Consider the following 25543-nt stretch of genomic DNA (forward strand, 5'->3'; position numbering starts at 1 on the left):
CCTTTCAATCACACTATTATATCTCTTAGTCAGCACTTACTCATTTCCAGTGCACTCTGCCACTACCAAAATCTGTGATATTAACATTGAAATCATTCAGGGCTTCCTATTATTTACATTTAATGTACGTATATACTTATAAAGCCCTTCAATCTCAACTTAGGTTTGCTTTTTATGCCTGTCCAAATGACTCCATCTTCATAACTCTATGTTCAACATAATATTCATCTGTCTTTAATACATGTCCTGCTCGGTGCAATCTTGTTTCTTAGGTCTTGTTTGGGGTTTCCAGCACTTTGATTAAAGTGCTATTATAATCTCATTCCCAAGTTTGTATTTTCTAGTAACACTACACATTAATCTGCAAATTTTCATTTCTGTCACATTTAATTTATACTCTATGCCTTCTTTCAAGTTTAACTACCATACAGCATTACTAGTCTCACCATGGTATTAAAAACTTCACATTTCAGACTTGCTAACAACATTTTTATGACAAAGTACACATGACATTTTCCTCCATCCAGATTCCATCTGGTCTGCATGCTGCAGCTCACTTCTCCTTTAATATCTCCATCTTCTTCTAACACTGACCAAAGTATTTAATTCTTCTTACTCTTTGTCCTGAATATAAATATGTATGTGCATAAATGTGTGTAGAATATATGTGGATTTTACTAAATTGGTTTGTTGTCAGGAGTGTGATGTGTGAGTGAATTGGGCAGATGTGTTTGTTGAGAGATTAAACGAGAGGGAGTGAGGGTCTGCAGAAAGTATATTATTATTATTATTATTATTATTATTAAACAAGACCTCATGGAGTCAAAGACTCTTCTAGGAGGTCCTTTTATCTCCCACACATCTCATCATACCGGGTCTTAAACACATTCAAACTCCTTGCAGACACCACACTCTCAGGCAAGGCATTCCAATCATTCACAACTCTGCACGAAAAAAACCTGCCTCTCACTCCCCTACTCACACCCTCTTTATACAGTTTCCAGGTATGACCTCTGGTTCTCCCCTGATTTCCCACTATTCTCTGTAGAACTTCTCCACCATTGATCCTATAACAACCCCTTACCAACTTGTAGGTCTCTATCATATCTCCCCTCTTCCTTCTCTCCACTAGACTCTGCAAATTACATCTTTTCAATCTTTCCTCATACTCGACATTCCAGAGGTCAGAAACTACCTTAGTCAGTCGCCTTTGGACCCTTTCCAACATCTCTTCATCCTTCTGAAAACCAGGTGACCAAATCTGGGCACAATAGTCCATGTGTGGCCTAATCAAAGCCTTATACAATGGAACAAGAATCTCCCTACTTCTACACGTCAGTGTCCTCCTCATCATTCCCAGAAGTCTTTGTGTTGTCTTCACAATTTTGGCGATGTGTCATGTATGATGTATGATGCATCAATGGACTGTGAATTTCAGTGAAAGTTGTGAGTGGGAATTGAAGAATACCAGACAAAAGGCAGTGATGGGTGCAAGACTGAGAATGATAGCCAGAAGAATGAGTGTGAGAATATGAGTGCAGAGAATGTGAGAGTGAATATGGAAATGATTGAAAAAGCAAGTGTAAATGTAGAAACAGAAGTGAGCCTGACTTGATGGAGTAACAGTTGGCATGACTGTGAGAATGGAACAAAGCTTGACTGATAGAGAAATAGTGAAAAATGACTGCTGGAATGAAAGAATTGAAGAATGAAATTGAGATGAGGTGTGTGTATACAAAGTAAAATTAGATGGATGGTGGATATGAACAAAGAGTGTAAAAGAATAAAATGAAGAAAGATAGTGGAGAAAAAGAAGTAGCAAATGACTCAAGAGTAGCACTAAGTATAGTGCTACTCTAGAGATTCTATTATAAAAGGTGTAGTGGATGAGAGGATGCACGTGGTCTTTTTTTCCAGGAGGGAGGAGAAATGGGGGTGATTGAGGCACTGGCACAGGTAAGCAAGGAAGTTAGTGGTTGTGGCTGTAACAAATGATTTGGATAGGCATAGGGAGAATGTGAGGATGGATATAAGGAGATTATACAGAGAGTGAAAGACAATGCAGTAGAAAGAGTAGTTTGTGTATTGCCCAGGTATGATAATGATTAGCTGCGGGAAAGAGCAAAGATCTTAAATAGAATGTTAACGGAAATGTGTAAGCAAAAGGAGTGCAGTTGTGCATGTGTGGAATGAAAGGAATGAATGAAACTGTATCAGTGTGATGGACTACATCTGAATGGTTTTGGAGAGTGAGTCATCTGGAAAGGATGCTGCTGGAAGGAGTGTAATGATGATGATGTTGTTTGCAATGATGCAAGCAACATATCAGTGGAAGTCGGAGATGATGTAAACCAGGAGAGTATACCAGATGAGATTGGTGTGATTGTAAATACAGATAGGAATGTGAAAACAGGAATGAAAATTGGACATGGAGACAAGGGTGAGCCAGGAAGGTCAGGGAGACAATGTAAAAAGACTGGATTCTGAAAGCAATGATGAATGCATGCTTCCCCCCTGTTAATGAGAGTGACTATAAAGTGATTACCAGGGTTGTAGCCAGCCATATGAGAACTTCTCTGAAAAAGGAATATATGTGGAACTATAACACTGGTGTTTATGAAAAACTTAGGAGCTCTAACATGGAGAGAGGAGTTGAGTGAAAATGAAACAGATGCTTCTTGAGCATTTATCAAGAGCTGTTTTAATAGCCTCAATGTCTGAGTGTATTCCAAAGGTGAAAAGACTAAACAAGATATGAGTAAAATGAATGAATGAAGAGATTATGTGTGATGATATCTAGGATATCTAAGAGATTATGTGTGATGATTTCAAAAGAACGCCTATCCTATGCGTTCTTTTGAAATTCTTTTTCTTTTGAAATTTGAAGAATTGCAAATGTGTTCATTTGCAATTCTTCATTTTGCATGAAGAATTGCAAATGAAAAAGCTTTGCGCAAGATGGGTGCCATGCAGATCAAAAACGCACGTACATGAAAATCTCTGAACGGTGCTTTTGTGATTTTGTGCGTCGATTTATTACTATGGATGAGACTTGGATTCACCATTACACATCAGAATCCAAACAGCAGTCAAAACAGTGGACAGAAACTGGTCGTTCAGTGCCAAAGAAGACAAGGTCATGGCATCGATGTTTTGGGATACCAAAGGCATTTTGTTTATTAATTATCTTGAAAAGGGTAAAACAGTAACCGGGGAATATTCTTCCGATCTTTTAACCAGACTAGATGAAAAAATTCATGAGAAAAGACCAGGTTTGCAGAAGAAAAAAAAAATCATCTTTCATCAGGACAATGTACCTGCCCACAAAGGTGTTTTGGCAATAAGAAAATTAAGGGATCTGCACTATGAATTGTTGGAACATTCACCCTATTCCCCAAATTTGGCTCTCTCTGACTTCTATCTCTTCCCAGAATTAAAACTCTTCCTCACTGGTCAGCGTTTTTCTTCAAATCAAGAGGTGATTGCAGCTGTAGAGGGGTATTTTGCAGATCTTACTGAGAACCACTACAGGGACAGGATAATGGCGTTGAAGCATCACTGAAATAAATGTATTAGTCTTAAAGGAGATGATGTTGAAAAATAAAAATAATTTTGAAATTATAAATTTGTTTTTTCATTGTTAATCCGAGAACTTTTCAGACCACTCTTGTATATGAGGAATTACGTAAACTTGATGTTAATGAGGCAGTAGGACTTGACAATATATCTCTGTGCATCATGAAGGAATTTGAGAGAATTAACAGCACCTTTGGTGCACCTGTTTAACAAGTTTTTCCCACCTTTTATTCCTACAGAACAAGTCCTGTAGGAATAAAAGATGGGAAAAATTGTTCCATGTGATTGTAAGTGGGATTTTGCACATTCCTCCAGTTGGTGAGAGTAATCATGAAGGGATCACATGGGTTGTGGCTAGCCATATGAAGACTTCTGTGAGGAAAGGATATATGTGGAATTACAAGACTGGTGATTACGAGAAGCTTAAAAGAAAGCTTGAAGCTATAGTATGGAATGAGGAGTTGAAAAAAGAAAGAAAGAAAGAAATGCTGCTTGGGGAATTCTCACATCAGTAACTGCAGAGTCACTATCTGGATGATATACTCTTTCAAAGTTGAAAGTCTTGGAAATTCTTGTGTTCGCCATACATGTTAATTTATTTTTAACGGTATTAATGAGAACACAGACTGATATGAAAATAATAACTATTTATTAACTTATTGCTGATATTTTGCTTGTATCCGGCATTTTTTTTCAACATAGATGGTGCCTAATTATAACTTTAGTGTTTGTGTTGTCCATTGCAATTGTTTAAACTAGTCCCATTGTTATACACATGGTGAAGTAATTACTTTACTTATAATTAAGAGGTTGAGTATTATTTTTGAATTATAAGTAATTACTCCAACACTTGTTTTTGTTCTCCAAAAAAAAATTCTTCACTATGCAAGCAAATTATCCCACCAGTTGGAGAGAGTGACCATATGGTTTTGACTTGGAAAATGAATAGACATGCAGGAGTATCAAAGAGACGGGAACTTATGTGGAATTATAAGGCAGGTGATTATAATAGTCTTAGACGTCAACTTCGGGAAGTTTCATGGAGGGAGGAATTGGAAGGCCGGGATATCACCAGTGCGTGGGAAATTGTGAAAGAATATTTGTTATCAGCAATGGTAAGTTGTATACCACGAGTGAAGAAGAGGGCGCAATTTGGAGTAAAGTGGATGACAAACAATATTAAACAGGAATTGCATGCGAAAAAGAGGCTATGGAAGAGATATAAGGAGACAGGTGAAGAGATGCATGAGGAATATAAGACACAGGCCAGAAGAGTGACTCGTGTGGTAAGGAAAGCGAAACTGGAATATGAGATGAGATTGGCCCTAAGATCCAAAGAAAATCCTAGGGAATTTTTTAGCTATGTGGCCAGTAGGAGGAGAAATGACTGTGGAAGAATGATATTGTGGGATAAAAATGGGAATAGAGTGACTGATGCAGAGGACATAGTGGAATTGTTCAATGAACACTTTATTGGAGTATTTCATCCTAGAGGAGTCAGTTTTAATGCTAGAGGGATAGGACTGGTACGAGGTCTGGAGGTACAGGAGGAGAGTGTGTTTCAGATACTGAGTACTCTGGATGTCAGTAAAGCTGTGGGACTGGATGGTATTTCGCCACGAGTTTTGAGAGAATGTGCTAGGGAATTGACAATACCTTTAACGTGGCTTTTCAATGAAAGTCTGGCTTTGGCAAAGGTGCCCAGGGAATGGAAGGAAGGTAAGATAGTGCCATTGCATAAGGGTGGTAACAGACTGGAAGTGTCTAATTATAGGCCAGTCTGTGTGTCATCAGTAGTTGTTAAGATCTTGGAGAAAGTAGTGAGGGACCGTGTACAGCATTGGGCAGATGAGGGTAATGTTATCTGTGAGAATCAACATGGATTTGTGAAAGGACGCTCTTGTTTTAGCAATATGCTAGCCTTTTATAATAAAGTTACAAGAGCATTAGATGAGGGAAAGGCATATACTGCAATTTTCTTAGACTTGGCGAAGGCATTTGACAGGGTGCCACATGATAAGCTGATATTTAAGTTGCAGCACATGGGTCTGGATGTCAGATTGGTCAACTGGATTCAGGATTGGCTGTCTGATAGGTATCAGAGAGTTGTGTATGGTGGAGCAGTTTCCAGGAGGCAGAGGGTTACAAGTGGGGTCCCACAGGGCTCAGTACTAGGACCTATATTGTTTAACCTTTATATCAATGACATAGCCAGTGGATTGCAGGGGGATATTCAGTTGTTTGCAGATGATGCGAAGCTTGGAAGGATTATTAGTAATAGTGCAGATGTGGTAGCCCTGCAAGAGGATTTAAATAAGCTAGATAGATGGGCAAATGAATGGGGGTGTCAGTTTAATGCAGCAAAATGTAAGGTCTTGAGGTTTGGGAAACATCGATGGGATGCTGCATACTCTATAGGAGGAGTTATACTGGAGGAAGTAGGGGAGACAAGAGATCTGGGGTTGATGATTGATAGAAACCTGAAGTTTAGGGGACATATTGCAAAGGTGGTGAAGGTAACACAGAGGATTGCTGCTATTATGAGAAGGACACTGACCTGCAGAGATAAGAGGGTTATCATTCCGTTGTATAAGTCTCTGATCAGACCACACTTGGACTATTGTTCTCAGATTTGGTCCCCAGGATTTGAAGGGGATAAATTAACTGTGGAAAGGATACAAAGACGGATGACAAAGATGGTTTCAGGACTGTACAAGGATAGTTATGAGGATCGGCTGAGAGAATGTGGACTGCAGAGTTTGGTGGATAGAAGAAGGAGAGGTGATATGATTGAGACTTTTAAACTGTTGAGAGGTGGTTACAGGGTTGACACTGGGGAGTTCTTTCGCTTGGTTGATCAGCGGGAAGGAGTGATGACAAGAGGCCATCCCTGGAAGTTACGAAAGGAAACTGTGAGCAAGAGGGTAAGGAGTGGTTTCTTTGTGTGGAGGGTGGTTGAGCCGTGGAATGCATTGCCTGATGGAGTGGTGGGAGCGAGAACGGTCAGTGGGTTTAAGGAGTGGTATGATAAACTTTGTGTTTCTCAGGGGGGGACTTCCCCTCGATGAGTCTTGACAGACTTTATGTCTTAGAAAGGACCTCCCTCGATGAGTCTTTTGACTCCTTGGAGGCCTGAATAATAATAATAATAATAATAATAATAATATACTAGATTGTTGTTTCACGTATAATGTAACAAACTGTTTTTGTACTCTGAAAATGCTGGATATAATACTAGCAAAATATCAGCAATAAGTTAATAAATAGTTATTATTTTCTTATCCATCTGTGGTCTCATTAATACCATTAAAATAAATTAACTCTTTCAAAGTGATCTCTTAGTAACTGAACTATTTCTTCTGCCTTCTGTGTCTTTCCTACCATCAGCATTGAGTAAAGTTATCTTTCCATAATCATACTTTCTCTTACTTTCTACGTAACAAAAAACTCTTTTGGATTTACTTTGGTCTGCTTAGCTAATTTTCTCTTGAAGTCTGCTTTAACCTTCCTTATACTTGTTACCCTTCTTTGCTTGCACTTTATATTGCTCATGAACATGTTGATCACATTTTTGTTTATATTCCTTCCATAATGCTTCCTTTTTGTGCAGCTCCTGCTTTATATTGCTACTCATCCATTTAATCTTTATTTGGTTTATCCTCCTAACCCTGGGTATGCAGTCTGATACTGCCTCACTCAAACAGTTCCTGACTGCTTCCCCTGCACTAATGAGATTCATTCCATGTAGCTTCTTATGCCATGGCACTGCTCTAAGTTGCCTCCTCCTAAATTTCTCATAATTGCCAGCTTTGTAGTTCCACATAAATCCTGTCTTGACTGATGATTCCATATGTTGAACAACCTACCAGGACAAGACCTTATGGTCGCTTTTGGCAGTTGGAGGTAGAATTGCTTTGTAGTTATAAATGCAATAATAATTCTATAGATTTAATATGCTCAAATTCCTGGTCCCCCTTCAACACATGCTGTTTCAGGTAATTATCCCCCTTAGTAACTGTAGAAATTCTAAGGCTAATAAGACAATCAAAATCTGTTCGGCCTTCCAAGGTCTCGTAATGATAAACGGCTCATTTTAAAAGTACTATATTCCAAAAGTACTAATCATACACAGAAAAATTATGAGATTAGGGATGGTGAATACTAGTGATGTCACCCATAAAAGAAATGAGAAGTCATATTTATGGCACATTTAGAAAATTTTCTTATCACATAATTTTTAAGGAAACTAGTGAAGTTATTTGCTCACATGGAATCCTTGATAGAAATCAGGACTCGATTTAAAATGACATGTGGAAGTTGGTTGAGATGTTATCATACTTGAGACTTCATCTATTCTAAAAAGAATGCAAGCAAGCTGATAGCAAACATAACATTAGCAACATGACTTATCTTGCTAATGTTACAACAACATAATTGCTTTACAATGTTCATACTGTTAACAACTGTTTATATGTATATCACTGTACAGCTATTTTCACTGCATTTTATGTTATTTTTATACCAGTAATCCTTACAATGCCAGATATTTGGGTAATAGTGAAACTGTGTTTTTGTTAATTTTATAAGCTATGTGAATAACTTATATATTCACATAACAATGTTATGTGAATTTTATAAGATTAGAAGGCTGAATAAAAAATCTGTTGACTTGATTCTGGGCTATATTAGTTTGCCTCATCTTGAAAACAAGTTGAAGGATTTTTATCCAGCTATTGTTAACCCTTTTTAAATATTTTCTGAGTAAATAAGAATGAATTGCAAAATATTATATATATATTATTATTATTATTACTTTTTAACTAGAGAGAAGCCTTCCACAAATTGTACACTACTTACTGTCTGAACAAGCCCAAATCGGAGGCCTTACGTAGACAGTGTGGGGATGACAACCCATTTTTTAAAGTTAGTAATGATTACAATTTCTTTTAAATTATAAATGGAATTGAATTTATGGTACATATTATTTGATCTGTTGAAATTTATATTTATATATATATATATACACACACACAGGTATCCCTTGCTTAATGCAGATTTGATTAATGCGGCAATTCCATGATATACGTGGCAAGAGTTTTGATTAATGCGCCTTTAACCCTGTGGAGCTCGCAGCTGATCTGACGGATACATGCACAATGTTTAATATAAATATTCTTACACAATTCAGTGTAGAGCTTGGAGGTCATGCGTAGCTGTGCATTCATATGTTACGAGTGATATTCCGCACTGTTTTTTGCTGTCAGTTTGGTTTAACACATGTTATGTAAAGGAAATATGATATTTGACAGTAAATTGTATATGAGAGATACTGCGACCTCTGATGTCAGTATAGTATGGTTTAGTTGTTGTTTTTTTTTCATTCTTTTTTCAATAATTTCTAGCTTGTAATTGAAAATAAATAAACCATCATGTATTACTGAAATAGAGAGCCAAAGGCTTATTTATCATACATGTTCTCTAGGAGATGTGCTTTGTATTATGGAAAATACTAAGGAAAGTGATTTGGAGCTTACTCCACCTTTACTACGAGTTGCCCATAAGGTTGCTTATGCTTGCATCTGCCGAAACTTTTAGTTTCTATATATTCGACACGAAACTCTTGTAGTTTCTATATTCGGCTATGAAATAATGTTGGATTCAATATTTACCATCATGTCCTCTAGGAGATGTGCTTTACATTATGGAAAATACTAAGGAAAGTGATCTGGAGCTTACTCCACCTTTACTACGAGTTGCCCATAAGGTTGCTTAACTGGTAATTAGTTTACAGAATTAACAACGCATATAAAGTATATTAATTAAAGGTAACTTTAATGAATAACTTCTATATTTCGGCAATGTCACATTGCCATCTTCAGGAACATAAAGATATGGTATGTGCACTCAGGAACTAACACAAAGCAAATGAGGAAGAAAGCAAGAAACTAATATTGTTCCTAAAGTCCTAATGGTGCCCTCTTGTGGGCTAATTTAGTAGTCTTGGCAGTTGGGCTGAAGTTCTCATAATGAAAGTCTCCCAAATTTGGGGCAGTTTCATGCACCCAAATTTGTTGAGGTTAGGAATGTTTTTTAGAGCTGCTGAAGATTCTTTGAATAATCTTTCGTATTTAAACTTGCTGCGATGGATTATTTTTGTTTTCTTCCAACGAATTTTATGGTGGGTATCTAAGGCATGGTCTGCCAGCCCAGAGTGGCTGTACTGGTGAAACCGGATGTAGTCTTGGTGTTCTGAAATCCTGATATTTGTTGTTCTGCCTGTTTGGCCAAAGTAGGACAATTTGCAGCTGCAAGGGACCTGGTATATACCAGGTAGGTCTAAGGGAAGTGGTTGGTCTTTGGTAGAGTGGATAAGGGATGCCAACTTTTTATATGGTCTGTAACAGGAAGTAAGGTCATATTTTTTGAGGATTTTTCATTTTTTTGAGGATTATTTTTTCAGAGGTGCCCTGGATGTAGGGGATGGTGATAGACTTGGTGTAATCTTTATTGTGGAGGGGGGGGGGGGTTGTGGTTTACAGGTTTTAGTATTTTTTGGATTTTTTGGGGGTTATAGCTAAGAAAGTGTTGAGATTGGCTAAAAAAGTGTTGAGGATGTGGTTTAGTTCAATAGTCAGGGCCTTGTCATCTGAGCAGATTAATTTTGCCCTGTTATATAGTGTTTTTATCACCCCATATTGTTGTGAGGGGTGGGGGGGATGCTGGTGAATGTATCTGCCAGTGTGGGTGGGTTTTCTGTAAACAGAGAAAACCAAAGATCCATCAAGCTGGCGGGTGATTAAAGTGTCTAGGAAGGGGAGGGTGTTGTTTTCCTCTTTTTCTAAGGTGAACTGGACTCTGGGATGTTGGTTGTTTAAGTGTGTTAGGAAGGAGTGGAGTGTGTCTGAGCCATGTGGCCAAATAGCAAACACATCATCCACTGTCGTGACGTTCTATTTTCATGTTGTGTTCTAATTTACCATCTTGTTTCAAGTCACTCTTATAAATAAAACAACTAATTGCAAATTGATCACCGATCCAAAAGTAGGGAAATTTATAATTATACTGCGCCACCCTATTTTTAGATTAGTCTATATAAAATAGTAGGATCAATTCTTAATTAAGTTAGCAGTCTTCTCATTAGGCCGAGTTATTCATTATTCTACTTGGGGCACCCGCAAGATTCAAATTTTTTTATGAACGGTGCAATAAAAAGGAATTCAGGCAAACACAGTATTTAGATTAACAAAATAAAACATTTAATATATGATATATATAACAAATACAAGAATTCTGCTTTAAAACGAAACAATACAATCAACTTAGTACATCTTGCTAAGTCACTCATGCCAATTCAATGTTCTAAACTTTCACATACAATTCACAGTTTCAAAATCACAAGCTTTCTTAACTCAAGTTAATAAAATGAAACTTCTTATTTAATCAGTCTCCACATATCTATCAGCTGTACTTAATGTTTAATATTCACAGGAAGCACTAATCAAGGTAGACAATATTCCAAGCAATCTTATTTCGGACTTTGAACTTCGAAGATATGTTAATGTTAGAATAAACAAACAAGTATGACTACTCTTACCAGATACAATCTTCAATACATCAGTTAATTGTGAGCACACTTATGAATTAACTTATTTACGTTAGCGGAACACATTAATAAAAATTCTCCAACGATTTAACTGAACTACTGTTAATTGCACTTCACTACTCTAAAAAAAACATATCAATAAGGCACTGATATCTTTCTTTGTTTACTTTTCTCAAACTAGTTAATTTCAATATAATTCTTCTCAGGGCAACATAGAATTAAGACGTAATCCTAGACTAACTGGAACTAATCAGAATTTTTACATTGAATGTCCAGTTCTTTATTCATCCGGTTATGGCATTAATCTTCCTTTACAACACAGCTGATTTCACTTACAGCTAAGTATATGGTTCACTATGTTTTGGCTCACTTCTAAACACTATTCTCATGAATTTCTGCCCTAGAGAACTTATAATTTTCTTCCACTTCCTTTGCTTGTATCCTACCTTCCTTTCCGCTCCGCAAAAACTTCCTCCCTTCTCTCTAATTAAAAATCTTCTATTATTTTTCTTCTCCTTTCAGTCCGAAGGTCACGCTCTCTTCAACTCGTGCTTGTTTATTTCATGCGTCTCCATGACAACAAATGAACGCAAACATTTCGCTAATGTAATACAATGCTCTACTACTACATAAGTGATTACATAATGTTAATTTTTCACAAATAAGAATAAATAGAATATTTGAGCTACTTGATCAGCTCTTTCATTACGTATACAATTATTTATAATACACCTTTCGTTACTTTACATATACAGGGTGTTCGGGATAAATTTGACAGTTTCGTAAGGAAAAAGAAAATCTTCTTTGTATCTATTAAATTTAATGAATTGACAAAAAAACATTACAGGCAGAGTTAATTACAATACTATCAACAAGATTTACTCAAAATAACCACCATTAGCATCGATCACAGCTTCAATTCTGCTTCGGAACCTCTAACAAGCTGATGCTACAGTCTCCCTGGGAAGGGCCGCAAAAACTGTTTTAATTTTATCCATTAACTGGGCTTTTGTATTACTGGAAGTGCGATTGGTGTCTTTTTCAACTGCGCCCCATACAAAATAATCCATGGGGTTAAGGTCTGGGGAGTTTGGAGGCCAAACATTTGGACTGGTGAAGTCGTAGAAATTTTCAGACAACCATTTTTGACTTTTCCCAGAGGTGTGGCAAGGGGCCGAATCCTGCTGCCATACATACGGCCTACCATTGGCTACCCTTGTTATCCAGGGCTTGACTACAGTTAGCAACTCCACGAACAAAGCCCGAATTCCAATGCCAGGGTTCTTCAACACCTGTTCCTGCAGATTTGCGAGGAATTCTGCTGTACGAACGCAATCAGATCGTCTGCTAGGGATCTTTCTTCTTGCTACATCCTCGTAGTCACCATTGCAAGTCTCTAGTTCATTCCTGATTGTTTTTACTGTATTCAGGGAGCATTGGGCAGCAGTCGTAATATCCTTATTTTGATGGCGGGCACGAATCATCATGATACAAGTTATTCTCTTCCATGATTCAGGTGGGTTCCAGCTATCCATCCTTTCTGACATCTTGTATATGAATGAAGAAGGGTCCAAACTTTTAAATGAAGAGAAGTGTGTGTTAATACATGTAACTTACGGAAAAATATAATTAATTATAAATATGTCAAATTTATCCCGAACACCCTGTATATATTTTAGTTATCATAAATTTCTACACATATTATTATTTAATAAATTAATAGTAGGTTAAGTTTAGAATAAATATTTAAATAGTAATCCTTAATTAAGGAACAATAAATAATTCTTATACAAATTATGATTAATATATAATAAACAATGTTAAATGTGAATGAAAAAAATTAAATTACACAACATAGTTTCATTCACAATTTAACACCACATAACGAAGCCAAATAGTGGATTTTTGTGGGGCAGAGTTTAAGGCTTTCTCTTCAAATGTCTCCATAAAGAAATTGGCCAAGGGTGGGGAAAGCGGTGAACCCATGGCTGTCCCCTCTATCTGTTTGTAGAACTTTCCTTGCCAAACGAAATAGCCTGAGTTCATTGTGAGCTGAAATAGGGCTGAGATATCGGGAGGAAACTTGGCTTGGATGAGCTGAAGGGTTTCTTTGAGTGGGACATTAGTGAATAGGGAGGAGACGTCAAAACTGACCATTATGTCAGTGTGTTGGAGTGTGAGGTTTTCTATACTGGCTTTAAAGTGGGCCGAGTTTTTTATGTGTGATGGTGTGTTGCCAGTGTAGTGTGTGAGCGTTTTGGCTAAATGTTTGGCTAATTTATATGTGGGGGAATCAATGCCATCCACTATGGGATGCAATGGCACATTTTGCTTATGTATTTTTGGGAGTCCATATAATCAGGGGGGGGTCTAGAGTTATAAGGTTTAAGTTTGTTGGTGACTTCCACAGGACAAGAAGTGACTTTCTTAAGGAGTCTGTGGATAGTTCTAATCTGAGAGCTGGTTGGATTATATTCAATGGGGAGGTAAGTAGTACGGTCTCGTACTAAAGAATTTAGCTTACCTTTGTAGTCTTTTTGATTGAGTACCACAGTGGCGCTTCCCTTATCAGCTTTGGTGATTACTATTTTTTTGTTGTTTTTCAATTCTTGTAGGGCTGTATATTCGTTTTTGGATAAGTTGGATTTTGGAGGTTTGGCTTTAGTGAGAACACCGACTACATCCAGTCTCACGTTGTTGGTGATATGGTTAGGCAGGTTGCGAATTCCACGCTCTATTTGGATCATGATTTCTTCAGCAGGTATCCTTTTAGGAGCTAGGGCGAAATTGTGACCACGTGAAAGTGCGGTGAGTGCTTCAGGCTTTAAAACTGCCGACGAGAGGTTGACTACAGTGTTGAGTGGTGGCTGGGGTATAGAAGTAGAAGTCTTTGTCAGGTTTTCGTATTTTTTCACGTGCCGACTACGTATTTTTTCGAATTCCTTTCTTGCCGATGCGCATGAGATGTCATGAAGTATAGACCATAGATCAAGGCCAAGTGTATTAGAAAGCTCTTCCTCTAGCACCCGTAAGGTTTTGTTTTCATCGGCAAGGAGAACGCGCGTCGCGGTAATTTGTTCTCTTAACAGGGCGAAGCTGTTCAGTTTTAAAAGGAAGTAAAACAAAAATAGCCAGTTTCGACACGCTTGTCCAGAAATCATTTATTGGCAGTTCCTTGTATTTTTGTCTTAGATCAGAGTCACTAATTAAGTCAATTAGATTTTCATAGTCACTTGCGCTGAAGCCTGCTGGCTTAGCTGTCACTGTAAATGGATTCAGAACCCAGGAATTTTCCTCATTGGATTTTGGAAAATATTGCAAAAGGGTTGATTGCAAGTCATGCAAGTGTTCTAAAATTACGTTAGATACTTCTTCATTTACTTTAGAATTTATTTCAGTCAAAAATTCATGCAAGGTGGGAAAACAATCAAAATTATTCTGTTCAACTATAGAAATCCAGAATTGTAACTTCCTATCAAAAGATGCAATTTTATCTCTTGTATTAAAAATTGTAATATTCTTTCCTTGTAATGATAAGTTAATTTCATTGCACTTTGTAAAAATATCTGCCAGATACACAAGACCCATCAACCATGAAGAATTTCTTAATAATTCAATAAAATTTTGTCCTAAATTATGTGACATCAAGAAGACCATTAACTCACTACGAAGTTCAAAAAGCCTCGATAATGCTTTTCCTCTGGATAGCCATCACACTTTAGTATGTAATAAAAGTGCATTATGTGCACTACCCATTTCATCGCACAAAATTTTAAATAATCTGGATTGAAGTGGTCGAGATTTTGCATAGTTGATCATTTTTTCGGCTTCATCCAAAATAGTTTTTAAATATGTACGAATTCTTTTTGTTACTTGTGCTTGTCTATGTAACACACAATGACTTTTGGTGGCTCTTGTAGCTACTTGCAGGATACGTGTTACAATTCCCTTCATCTTTCCTACCATTGCTTGAGCACCATCTGTACAAATATCAATACACTTCTCCCAACCGATTTCCTGTTTTGTAAAACTACCGGAGAAGATATATTCAACTGTATTAATAATTATTAATACAGTTGAATATATCTTCTCCGGTAGTTTTTTCTTGTAGATATTCGCACATGAGTAAACCTTCTTCAATACGTTTATCAAATATGTAACGAACAAACACTAGTAATACAGCGAGTCCTGTGACATCTGTAGATTCGTCCATTTGCAATGAATATTCACTGCAGTCTAAGTCAATGAATTAGCTCTTTTTCTATGTCAGCATAAAGATCTTTGATGCGGCATGAAACAGTATCATTTGATAATTGTACTGCATCTATTTTTTTAGCAACCTGCTCATTTAACATGCATGATACAATGTCTTTCACACGAAGCTTAATGAGTGTCTCACCAATTGTATGAGCATCAACATAAAGTGCAATGCGGTAACTCACGCAAAAAGACGCTTCTGTTGCATTTTCAGTTATAGCAATTGTAGCCATTTGAAGTTTAGATTTTTCTAGCAAGTCACGTCGTCTCTTGAAAAAATGTATATCTTTTCCTTTGTAATCAGTGTGGTTCGTTTCTAAGTGCCTACAAAATTTAGCTGGAGCCAAAGAACTGTTTACTAGTATTTTATTACATAAAACATCAGGAGCATGTGTATTGCCAATACACGTAAATACATAATTTAAATAACTTTCATGGTACTTCCGTTTTGGTCTGTTCTTAGATGACTCTTGTTCTTTAATATTAGCTGTTGAAGAAACCACAGTTTGCAATTCCATATCTTCTTCAATCATATGAGTAGATGTGTCAGCAGAAGTACTTGCTCCTCCTCGTGTTAAAGTTCCTGTCTTTAAACAAGAATCCATAGGTATTTTTTCAATAATATTCAAATTCCAATATTTGTCAGAGCTATAATAAAAACAAATAGAATTGTGTTGTAAAGGTAACTTTAGTATGAAAAACAATAAGATTATAAATAAGAAATGTCGAATAATATAAAAGTAAATGAATAATGCAAAATAGTAAAAAAAGACTGCAACACACAAAAGTAAATATGAATTATAACAATACTTGTAAGAAAAGTACTAAACCGTATCAAATAATGTAAAAGCAATTGTAATAAAGAATGATTTGATAAAATGTTCAGTAACAAAAATTAAACAGTTTGAAATAAATCAGATATTAATTATAAAATTAGTTAAAAGAGTAAGAAGAATTCTTTTTTTTAAAAGTCGCCTCACCTACTCCCTATATACGGGAATAAAAAGACGTTAGCTGGTTTTTTTTTCCGAGGGCCCAGTCCCAACAAATTTACTCGTAAATACCTTTCCAAATTTTTTTAAAGTTCATACATTAACATAAGTATTAATAATTAATTATGGCATAATCATAAAGATTATTAGGACACTTATGTATTCGGTGTGGCATGTTAACAAATATAAATTACATTTAAATTCGTTATCAATCACTGGACTAATGAAATGTTGTAGCATGTCGTAGTTTATTCAGGCAAACATCATTAAATTAATTTCTGCTGATTTTCATTTACATATCCCATTCTGATCACGAAATATATTTATAATATTATTATAAGTACTTACGAGTGAATGCAGACTTTTTCTCCTGTGTGCTGGTAGTTTTCCCCTCCTTTTGTACATCCTGGAGATCTTTATAGGCTTCAGGTGGATGACTTACTATCTGTTCCGTCACAAACACCTTCAATAAGAGATTGCTTAATACCAAAATTAAACAAAGTGCCTTGTCTCTTATTCATATCAGATTTTAACTCTGTATTCCTATTACTTTTAAAAATATCACGGCACTCGGTTTCAGAACAAGCACTTACACACTGCAATACGAACCTGCGAAGAAAGTATTCAGTATTACTAGAATTGAGAACCGGATACAGACTACCTTGATCTTCAATTTCATTGGAAAAATTTTCTTTATACTTCCTTGCTGATTGGTCACTGATATTTGCAACACAGTTGTTATTAGTTGTTATTTCGTTCAGTTTTGAGAACACGCTGCCCATTGTTGTAATCGGCTTGCAGGCAATTTTTATGATTGGGTCATAAACAGCGGCATTCTCTTTCCCGATTGTTGAAAGATTTCAATGTGTGAAAATCAACGATAATTCATGAATACTTCCATGTTTAAAAATATGCTGCTTGGTCACTGACATTTGCTACACAGATGTCATTTCCTTCAGTTTTGAGAACAGAAGATATGACACCAATTGTTGTAATGGGCTTGCAGGCAATTTTTATGACCCGTCATAAACAGCAGAATTCCCTCTCCCAAATGTTGAAAGGTTTCGATGTGTGAAAATTAATGATACACAGATGTTATTAGGTGTTCTGGGTCTGAGCTTTTCGACATATTCACGAATATTATTCTCCTCAGAATATTTTACTATAAAATATTTATTCATGAAAAATGCTTAGAAAACTAAAATGACAAATTTCAGAACTTCTCGCGGAACACCTATTCACCTTCTGCGGAACACAGTTTGAGAAACCCTGCCATAAACCATTCACTCTTGACAGCGAGTACGAACAAACACACAACATCACACGAAATTCTTCATGTTAAGATCAGTGAATAAGGAAGCCTTGGCTGCTATTTTTCTTGTACAATTAGTTCATGATACACTGGTGTACAACATGCACAGAGTGTAAATGTATAATAGATTGGTCAGCTGCTAGATTAGAGACTGGCTCTCAGAATGATACCAACAAGTTATGTATGAGAAAGTGCCATCTCAAAAAAAAAAAAAAAAAAAAGGCAACAAATGATATGCTCCAGAGATCTGTTCTTGGGGCCACTGCTATATTTAACTTATTTGTTAATGATATTTCATGTGGATTGACTGGTGATCTTCAGTTCTTTGCAGATGGTGCAAAATTGGGAAGAATAAGGAGAGTACTGTAATAACCGACATTCCAGAATCCTGATCCAATGCACAATTACCAACTTATCCTTGCAGGCTTATCCTGGTCATACAACACATTAAATTCTAGACCACAAGTGTATAGCAAATTTAATCGTATAGCAAATCCTGCCTTTTTTTTTTCTCACTTGTAAATTTGTGTAATGGTTTAATAGCATTTTAAGCAATCTCACAGTTTCCTTTCGTAACTTCCAGGGATTTCCCCTTGTCATGACTCCTTCCTGCTGTTCAACCAAGTGAAAGAACTCCCCAGTGTCAACCCTGTAACCACCTCTCAACAGTTTAAAAGTCTCAATCATATCACCTCTCCTTCTTCTATCCACCACTCTGCAGTCCACACTCCCTGAGCCGATCCTCATAACTAACATTGTACAGTCCTGACACCATCTTTGTTATCTGCCTTTGTACCCTTTCCACAGTTAATTTATCCCCTTCAAATCCTGGGGACCAGATCTGAGAACAATAGTCTAAGTGGTCTGATCAGAGTCTTATATATTAATGCTTTAGGAAGATGATGATATTCATGCAGTATTGCCAAATATAAATTCATGCACTTTGTTTGTTAAGAGGATATGGAACTTATTCCATTGATGGAAATCTGCTCCAGGAAGCAGAGGAAGCACGGGATCTTTGATAAATAGTGATTTGAAATTTAGGGACATATTGCAAATTTGTAAGGCTACCCATAAATTACCATAATGCAAATGACACTGAAAAACAGGGATTAAGGAGATGATAGCACCACTGTATAAAGCACTGGACAGTCAATGTCTGGAATTTTTGTGTGCAGTATGTTCATCTGGATATTTCCGTAATAAGGAAATCTTAGAGAAAGTCTACAATCAAGTGACTAAGACTATCTCAGGACTGTGGAATGTTGAATTAAGTGGACACACTGCTCTGCAGAATCAGATAGGATGTGAAAGAATGAATGATGCAATTAGGATATAAGTTGATATGAGCCAATCAAATAGATATGGGGACATTACTGTCTAGGATAACAGGTGGTGGGAGAGGCCATTTCCAGGAGCTGTAAAAGAAGGGTCATGTGAACGAAGAAATAAAGATCGAAGAATGAGTGGAATGCATTGACAGAGCAGGTGGGTGCACGAACATTGTATGTGTTCTAGGTGAGGTATGATTTATGTTATGGTCTGTTGAGAGCTGTGCCTCCTGTATTGATTTTTGCAATTTCACAAAAGCCTAGAAATAATGTTAATACTAAAAATATGTGAGATTTAACCTATTTCAAATCTTTATTATAAATCATTGCTAATTATGTCAAATTTGCACTCACATAAAAGAATTTTCCCTCACTGGGGTTAGGTATTATCTTCATTCATTGTGGGTTTTCTTCTTCATCAAGAAATATATATATATATATATATATATATACACACACACACACACACACATACACACAATTATATATATATATATATATATATATATATATATATATATATATATATATATAATTCCTCTTTCTTCTTATTTTCATTTCATTGGGTATTATCTTCATCAAGCTGTATATAGTTGTTTGCATAAATACCTAAACTATTTAAAGATGTAATAGAAACTAGTGATTTTTTTAATAATCCCTCATTCCAGGAATGTCAAAAAAATCTTGGCCACAAATTACCACTAGGAGCTTATTTACTAAAACCTGTCCAAAGGATAACCAAATACCAGCTGCTGCTTAAAGTAAGTGTTGCTGAGAGATTAGGTACTATCTTTTTTTGAGTGATGTATTTTCAAATTTTGAAACATCTGAATCTGTATTTCATTAATAATTGAAATTTATTTCTGATTATATATGTTGTAAAACATTTATTGTATATGCCTCCCAGGATTTACTTAAGTACTCTGAAGATGGTCCAATACAAGAAGAGTTACAGGAAGCAGTAGATACTATGTTGGAAGTACTGAAATATGTAAATGATAGTATGCACCAAATTGCTATTACAGGTTTTCATGTAAGTATAATTTCATCTGTCTTTTAAGAATCTGAACAGCAGAATCACTGTAAAATTTCTTTCAGAGTGATATTAATATTATGTAATTTTATTTTTAAATAACTTCTGTTATAAAGAAATATTTTATTATGTCCCTATCATTTTATTAAACATTCTCAGAGTATAATGTCTCTGAAACTTTATAGTTCCAGAGTAAAACTGTGTACTCGAATTAAAATTTTATTTGTATATTGATGCAAGTGATTATTCTTGAAGCTATATGATATACGTGAATGTCATGTGACGAGGTGAAAAGGTGATGGACAGCTAGAAGCATCAGGTCAGTTTAGTTGGTTTGCTTTATTCATCTGTTAGTTTATTTTGTACGGAATCTTATGCAAGTTCCTGTTGTTTGGCAGGAGCAGTGGCGAATTCTCCATGCTTGCTATGTTTGCTGTGCAAGCTCATTAATTGAGAAAGAAGTAATATTTATTTGTTAATAAATGCATTCCATTTAGGCTTTTATTTTTGTAGACAGAAGATGTTTTAAGCTTGCATGGCAGTAATTGAGCTTTGCATTGTGTATCGAAGGCTGACGCTAATCAAGCTACCTTGGCTTCCTTGGTTGTGGGAGCATCCAGGTTCTCACTTCGGCACTGTGATTTCATGCATGCACATAGCCATTTCCGCTCCCGCTACATCATCTCACCCTGTTGCTTGAACACGGGCCATATGCAGTCAAAGTAGCTCTAGCCAATGAGCTTCAGCCAGCCTTTACAAGTGTGCGTGTTGCTTCCGAAAATTAAGTTACAACCAACTTTTTATGATGATGCTATTGACCAGTTCATAAAAAAAAAACTATAGGGTACAATTTGTATTCAAGTAGCTAAACTGAAAAAGATAGAATACATTTGTAAAATAAATGTACATAAATTTCTAAATACAGGTAACCCTTATACAACATGGTTTCGATATAACGCAGTTCTAAAATTGTAGTAACCCTTGTTGAATGCAGTATTTATACAACACAGTTCCGATAAAAACATGGTCTACAAATTGTAGTAACCCTTTATCTTTTCATATGTTTTTCACCGCGTAACTTAAAAATCAAATTTTATCTTCATTAAATTTGTGTCTGCCCGTATCCCTTCATGTAATTATGAGTAGCGAATTTATATTAGGGGAAATACCCTATAGCATGCATGTACCTCAATTGTTTACCATATAAAACGTTTATTCTTGAACATTTTTTTGGAAGATTATTTTGCACTTGGTTAGACTATAATAAATTTAGTTTAATCCTTTATCCAAGTGTAAGCAAACAAAGTTTGCACCTGAAAATATCTTCAGGACTGAGGTAAGGTGGTGCAACACCAGCAACTCCGAGCAAAAGTGGACCAAGCTCTCATCACTTCTTGTCTCAGTATCTCAACCAGAATGAAGAGAAAGCAACTGGAAGTAAAGAAAATGAGTTTCTTGAGTTTTTGAGGGATAACTACCTCAGACAGTATGTAACAGAGGTCACACGAGGATTAAGGGTCTTGGATTTGGTCATCTCATCGGAGGATGTAATTATAAATGAGGTGTCAAATCATCCACCAATTGGTGAAAGTGACCATGAGGTGATTACCTGAGTGGTTACCAGCAGTGCAAGGACCCCTGTGAAAAAAAGGGTATATGTGGAACTAAAAGGGGGTTGATTATGAAGAGCTCAGGAGACAGCTTGCAGGTGTAGCATGGAATGAGGAGTTAGCTGGAAAAGAGATCAATGCAGCTTGGGGGATTTTCAAAAACTATTTAGTAGATGCAATGTCTAAATGTATACCACGGGTGAGAAGGTTAAATAAGGTAGGTGTGAGATGGATGAATAAAGAGATTAAGCATGCGATACAGAGAAAAAGGGCATTGTGGAGGCAGCATAAGAGAAGTGGAAGTAACCAATTTCATGAGGTCTACAAATACCAGACAAGGAGAGTGACTTGGTTGGTGAGAGTAGCTAAAGAGAGGTATGAACGGCAGTTAGCTAATGAAGCCAAAAAGAATCGTAGGGAGTTCTTTCGATATGTAGCCAGCAAAAGAAACAATGATTATGGAAGGATGACATTGATTGGAGGAAATGGTATAAAGACAGCTGTTGCAGAATGTGTGGTGGAGATACTTAATGAGCAGTTCATAAAGATCTTGTGAATGTGACTTCATGGAGAGATTGAGAGCAGTTGATGATGGGGAGGAGAGACTGACTGTAAGTGAGCAAGAGGTGTTTGGGGAGTTGAGTAAACTAGATATAAATAAGGCTGTAGGACTTGATAATATATCACCACGTATTCTGAAGGAATGTGCCAGAGAGTTGACACCTGCCTTGACATATTTTTTTAATACGAGTCTTGCACTTGGTCAAGTTCCTAAAGAGTGGAAGGAGGGCAAGATTGTGCCACTTCATAAAGGAGGTGATAGAACTCAAGCATCAAACTATAGGCCTATCTCTGTGTCAGGTGTTGTGGTTAAGTTGTTGGAGAAGCTTGTGAGAACTAGGATCCAGAGTTGGGTTGACAACAATGGTATAATCTTTGATGGACAGCATGGATTTGCTAAAGGGAGGTCATGTTTTAGTAATCTACTTACTTATTACAATAAAGTGACTGCTTCCTTGGAACAGAGGAGAAGGATACACAGTAATATACTTGGATTTCGCAAAAGCTTTGGATAGAGTACCTCATGATAAGTTGACAGTCAAACTAGAGCAGATGGGGTTGGATATTAGATTAGTGCATTGGATTGGAGACTGGCTATCTGATAGGTATCAGTAAGTTGTGTATGGGAGTGCAATATCCAGGAAAAGGAAAGTCACTAGTGGAGTGCCTCAGAGTTCTGTTTTAGGGCCATTACTATTTAACTTGTATATTAATGATATTGGTGAAGATTTTGATGGAGATATTCAGTTGTTTGCAGATGATGCAAAGTTAGGATGAACCATAAAGAGTAGTGAAGATGTTGTGGCCTTGCAAGAAGACGAATAAATTGAGAGATTGGGGATGTGAGTTCAATGTTGCAAAATGTAAGGTTTTAAAATTTGGAAAACAATGATGGGATGCAGAATTTATGCTTGGTGAGAATATATTGTTGGAAGTAGAGGAAATAAGAGATCTGGGGGTTATAGTGGATAAGGATCTGACATTTAGTGCACAAATAACAAAAATTGTGAAGACAACACAAAGGCTTCTGGGAATGATGTGGAGGACACTGACGTGTAGAAGTAGGGAGATTCTTTTTCCATTGTATAAGGCTTTGATTAGGCCACACATGGACTATTGTGCCCAGATTTGGTCACTGGGTTTTCAGAAGGATGAAGAGATGTTGGAAAGGGTCCAAAGGAGACTGACTAAGGTAGTTTCCTGACATCTGGAATGTCGAGTATGAGGAAAGATTGAGAAGATGTAATTTGCAGAGTCTGGTGGACACGAGGAAGAGGGGAGATATGATAGAGACCTACAAGTTGGTAAGGGGTTGTTATAAGATCAATGGTGGAGAAGTTCTACAGAGAATAGTGGGAGATCAGGGGAGAACCAGAGGTCATCCCTGGAAACTGTATAAAGGGTGCGAGTAGGGATGTGAGAGGCAGGTTTTTTTCATGGAGAGTTGTGAATGATTGGAATGTCTTGCCTGAGAGAGTGGTATCTGCAAGGAGTTTGAGTGTGTTTAAGACATGGTATGATGAGATGTGTGTGTGTGATAAAAGGACCTCCCAGATGAGTCTTTGACTCCATGAGGTCTTGTTTAATAATAATAATCTCCCATAATGCAAAACACATCTCCTTGCAGATATGTATAATGTTATGCATTAAGGGAAGGGCCACTACCCAGACCGGTTTCGACCTTTATTGAGGTCTCATCAGTGGGAGGCAGACCCAAACATGGAGATACTAAGGCAGAAGTAATAGGAGAGGTCATATTTACCTATACGAGTTGCCAACAGGTGTACCACCTTATAATTGAATTACTCTGGATTTAGAGAAAGATGTTGGAAGTTTATTTTGCACTTGGTTAAACTATAATAAATTTAGTTTAATCCTTTATCCAAGTGTAAGCAAACAAAGTTTGTGCCTGAAAATATCTTCAGGACTGAGGTAAGGTGGTGCAACTCCGAGCAAAGGTGGACCAAGCTCTCATCAATCCTTGTCTCAGTATCTCCCATAATGCAAAGCATATGACCTCTCCTATTGCTTCTGCCTTAGTATCTCCACGTTTGGATCTGCCTCCCACTGACGAAACCAGTAAAGGTCAAAATAAAGGTTGAATACCAGTGTGGGTAGTGGCCCTTCCCTTAATGCATAGCAGTATACATGTCTGTAAGGAGATGTGCTTTGCATTATAGGAGATACTCAGACAAGGAGTGATGAGAGCTTGGTCCACCTTTGCTCGGAGTTACCTGGTGTTGCACCACCTTACCTCAGTCCTGAAGATATTTTCAGGTGCAAACTTTGTTTGCTTACAGTTGGATAAAGGTTTAAACTAAATTTATTATAGTCTAACCAAGTGCAAAAAAAAAAAATAATAATAAAAAAATAAACTTCCAACATCTTTCTCTAAATCCAGAGTAATTCAATAATAAGGTGGTACACCTGTTGGCAACTCGTATAGGTAAATATGACCTCTCCTATTGTTTCTGCCTTAGTATCTCCACGTTTGGGTCTGCCTCTCATGCTGGATATATATGAGAGGCTCTGCTTGGGGTAAGTTTTTGCCTGTCTCTGAGTAGAGTCACTGCTGAGATTATGGCTCTGTCTGGTGGTGGGGTGAGCCTGACACTGGGTAGAGCCAACGCTGAGAAGTTCTTCTTGGTGATGGGGTGAGTTTGTCACTGAGTGGAATAAAGCTGAGTTGGGCGATCTTTCAGGATCGTCTAATTTTTAGAGAGGTCTTTATTTAAATACACCTCAATAAAAGTAAACCAGTCTGGGTAGTGGCCCTTTTCCTTAATGCATAGCAGTATACATGTCTGCAAGAAAATGTGCTTTGCATTATGGGAGATACTGAGACAAGGAGTGATGAGAGCTTGGTCCACCTTTGCTCGGAGTTGCCTGTTATTGCACCACCTTACCTCAGTCCCAAAAATATTTTCAGGCACAAACTGTTTGCTTGCACTTAGATAAAGGATTAAACTAAATTTATTATTGTTGAAAGTTGTCCTCGTTTCTGCCTGGAAAGTGCATTAAAAATCATAACTGTGTTCATCTCAAGCTGAGCACTTTATTTTCTGGTGAGTTACATGCAATATGTAATGCTTGCTTTTTGTGTAAAAAATTATTTTTATAGTAATTGCCACAAACTGCAACAAAAGGAAAAAAACCAACATTGAAAACAAAATTAATTTCTTTCGAAGAAAAATATTCAAAATCTTGGATCGGTTGGAAAATGGAGAAAAACCAGGAGTTTTTGCAGTGACTTTGAATTTAAATGAAT

General features: G+C 36.7%; 1 protein-coding gene across 1 annotated transcript in view; it reads left to right on the plus strand.

The window, feature by feature from the left end:
- Positions 1-25543, plus strand: part of LOC150094948 (guanine nucleotide exchange factor DBS-like) — a 500966-nt gene that overhangs the window by 333263 nt on the left and 142160 nt on the right. Inside the window, exons 17-19 of the mRNA XM_090411335.1 lie at positions 8401-8499; positions 19740-19832; positions 19979-20104. Coding sequence (XP_090267461.1) covers positions 8401-8499; positions 19740-19832; positions 19979-20104 — 318 coding nt within the window. The remainder of the gene's footprint in view (positions 1-8400; positions 8500-19739; positions 19833-19978; positions 20105-25543) is intronic.

Source organism: Typopeltis vanoorti, chromosome 21, assembly GCF_054136105.1.
Source record: "Typopeltis vanoorti isolate ZY-2024b chromosome 21, IOZ_Tvanoo_1.0, whole genome shotgun sequence".
Classification (NCBI taxonomy): domain Eukaryota; kingdom Metazoa; phylum Arthropoda; class Arachnida; order Uropygi; family Thelyphonidae; genus Typopeltis; species Typopeltis vanoorti.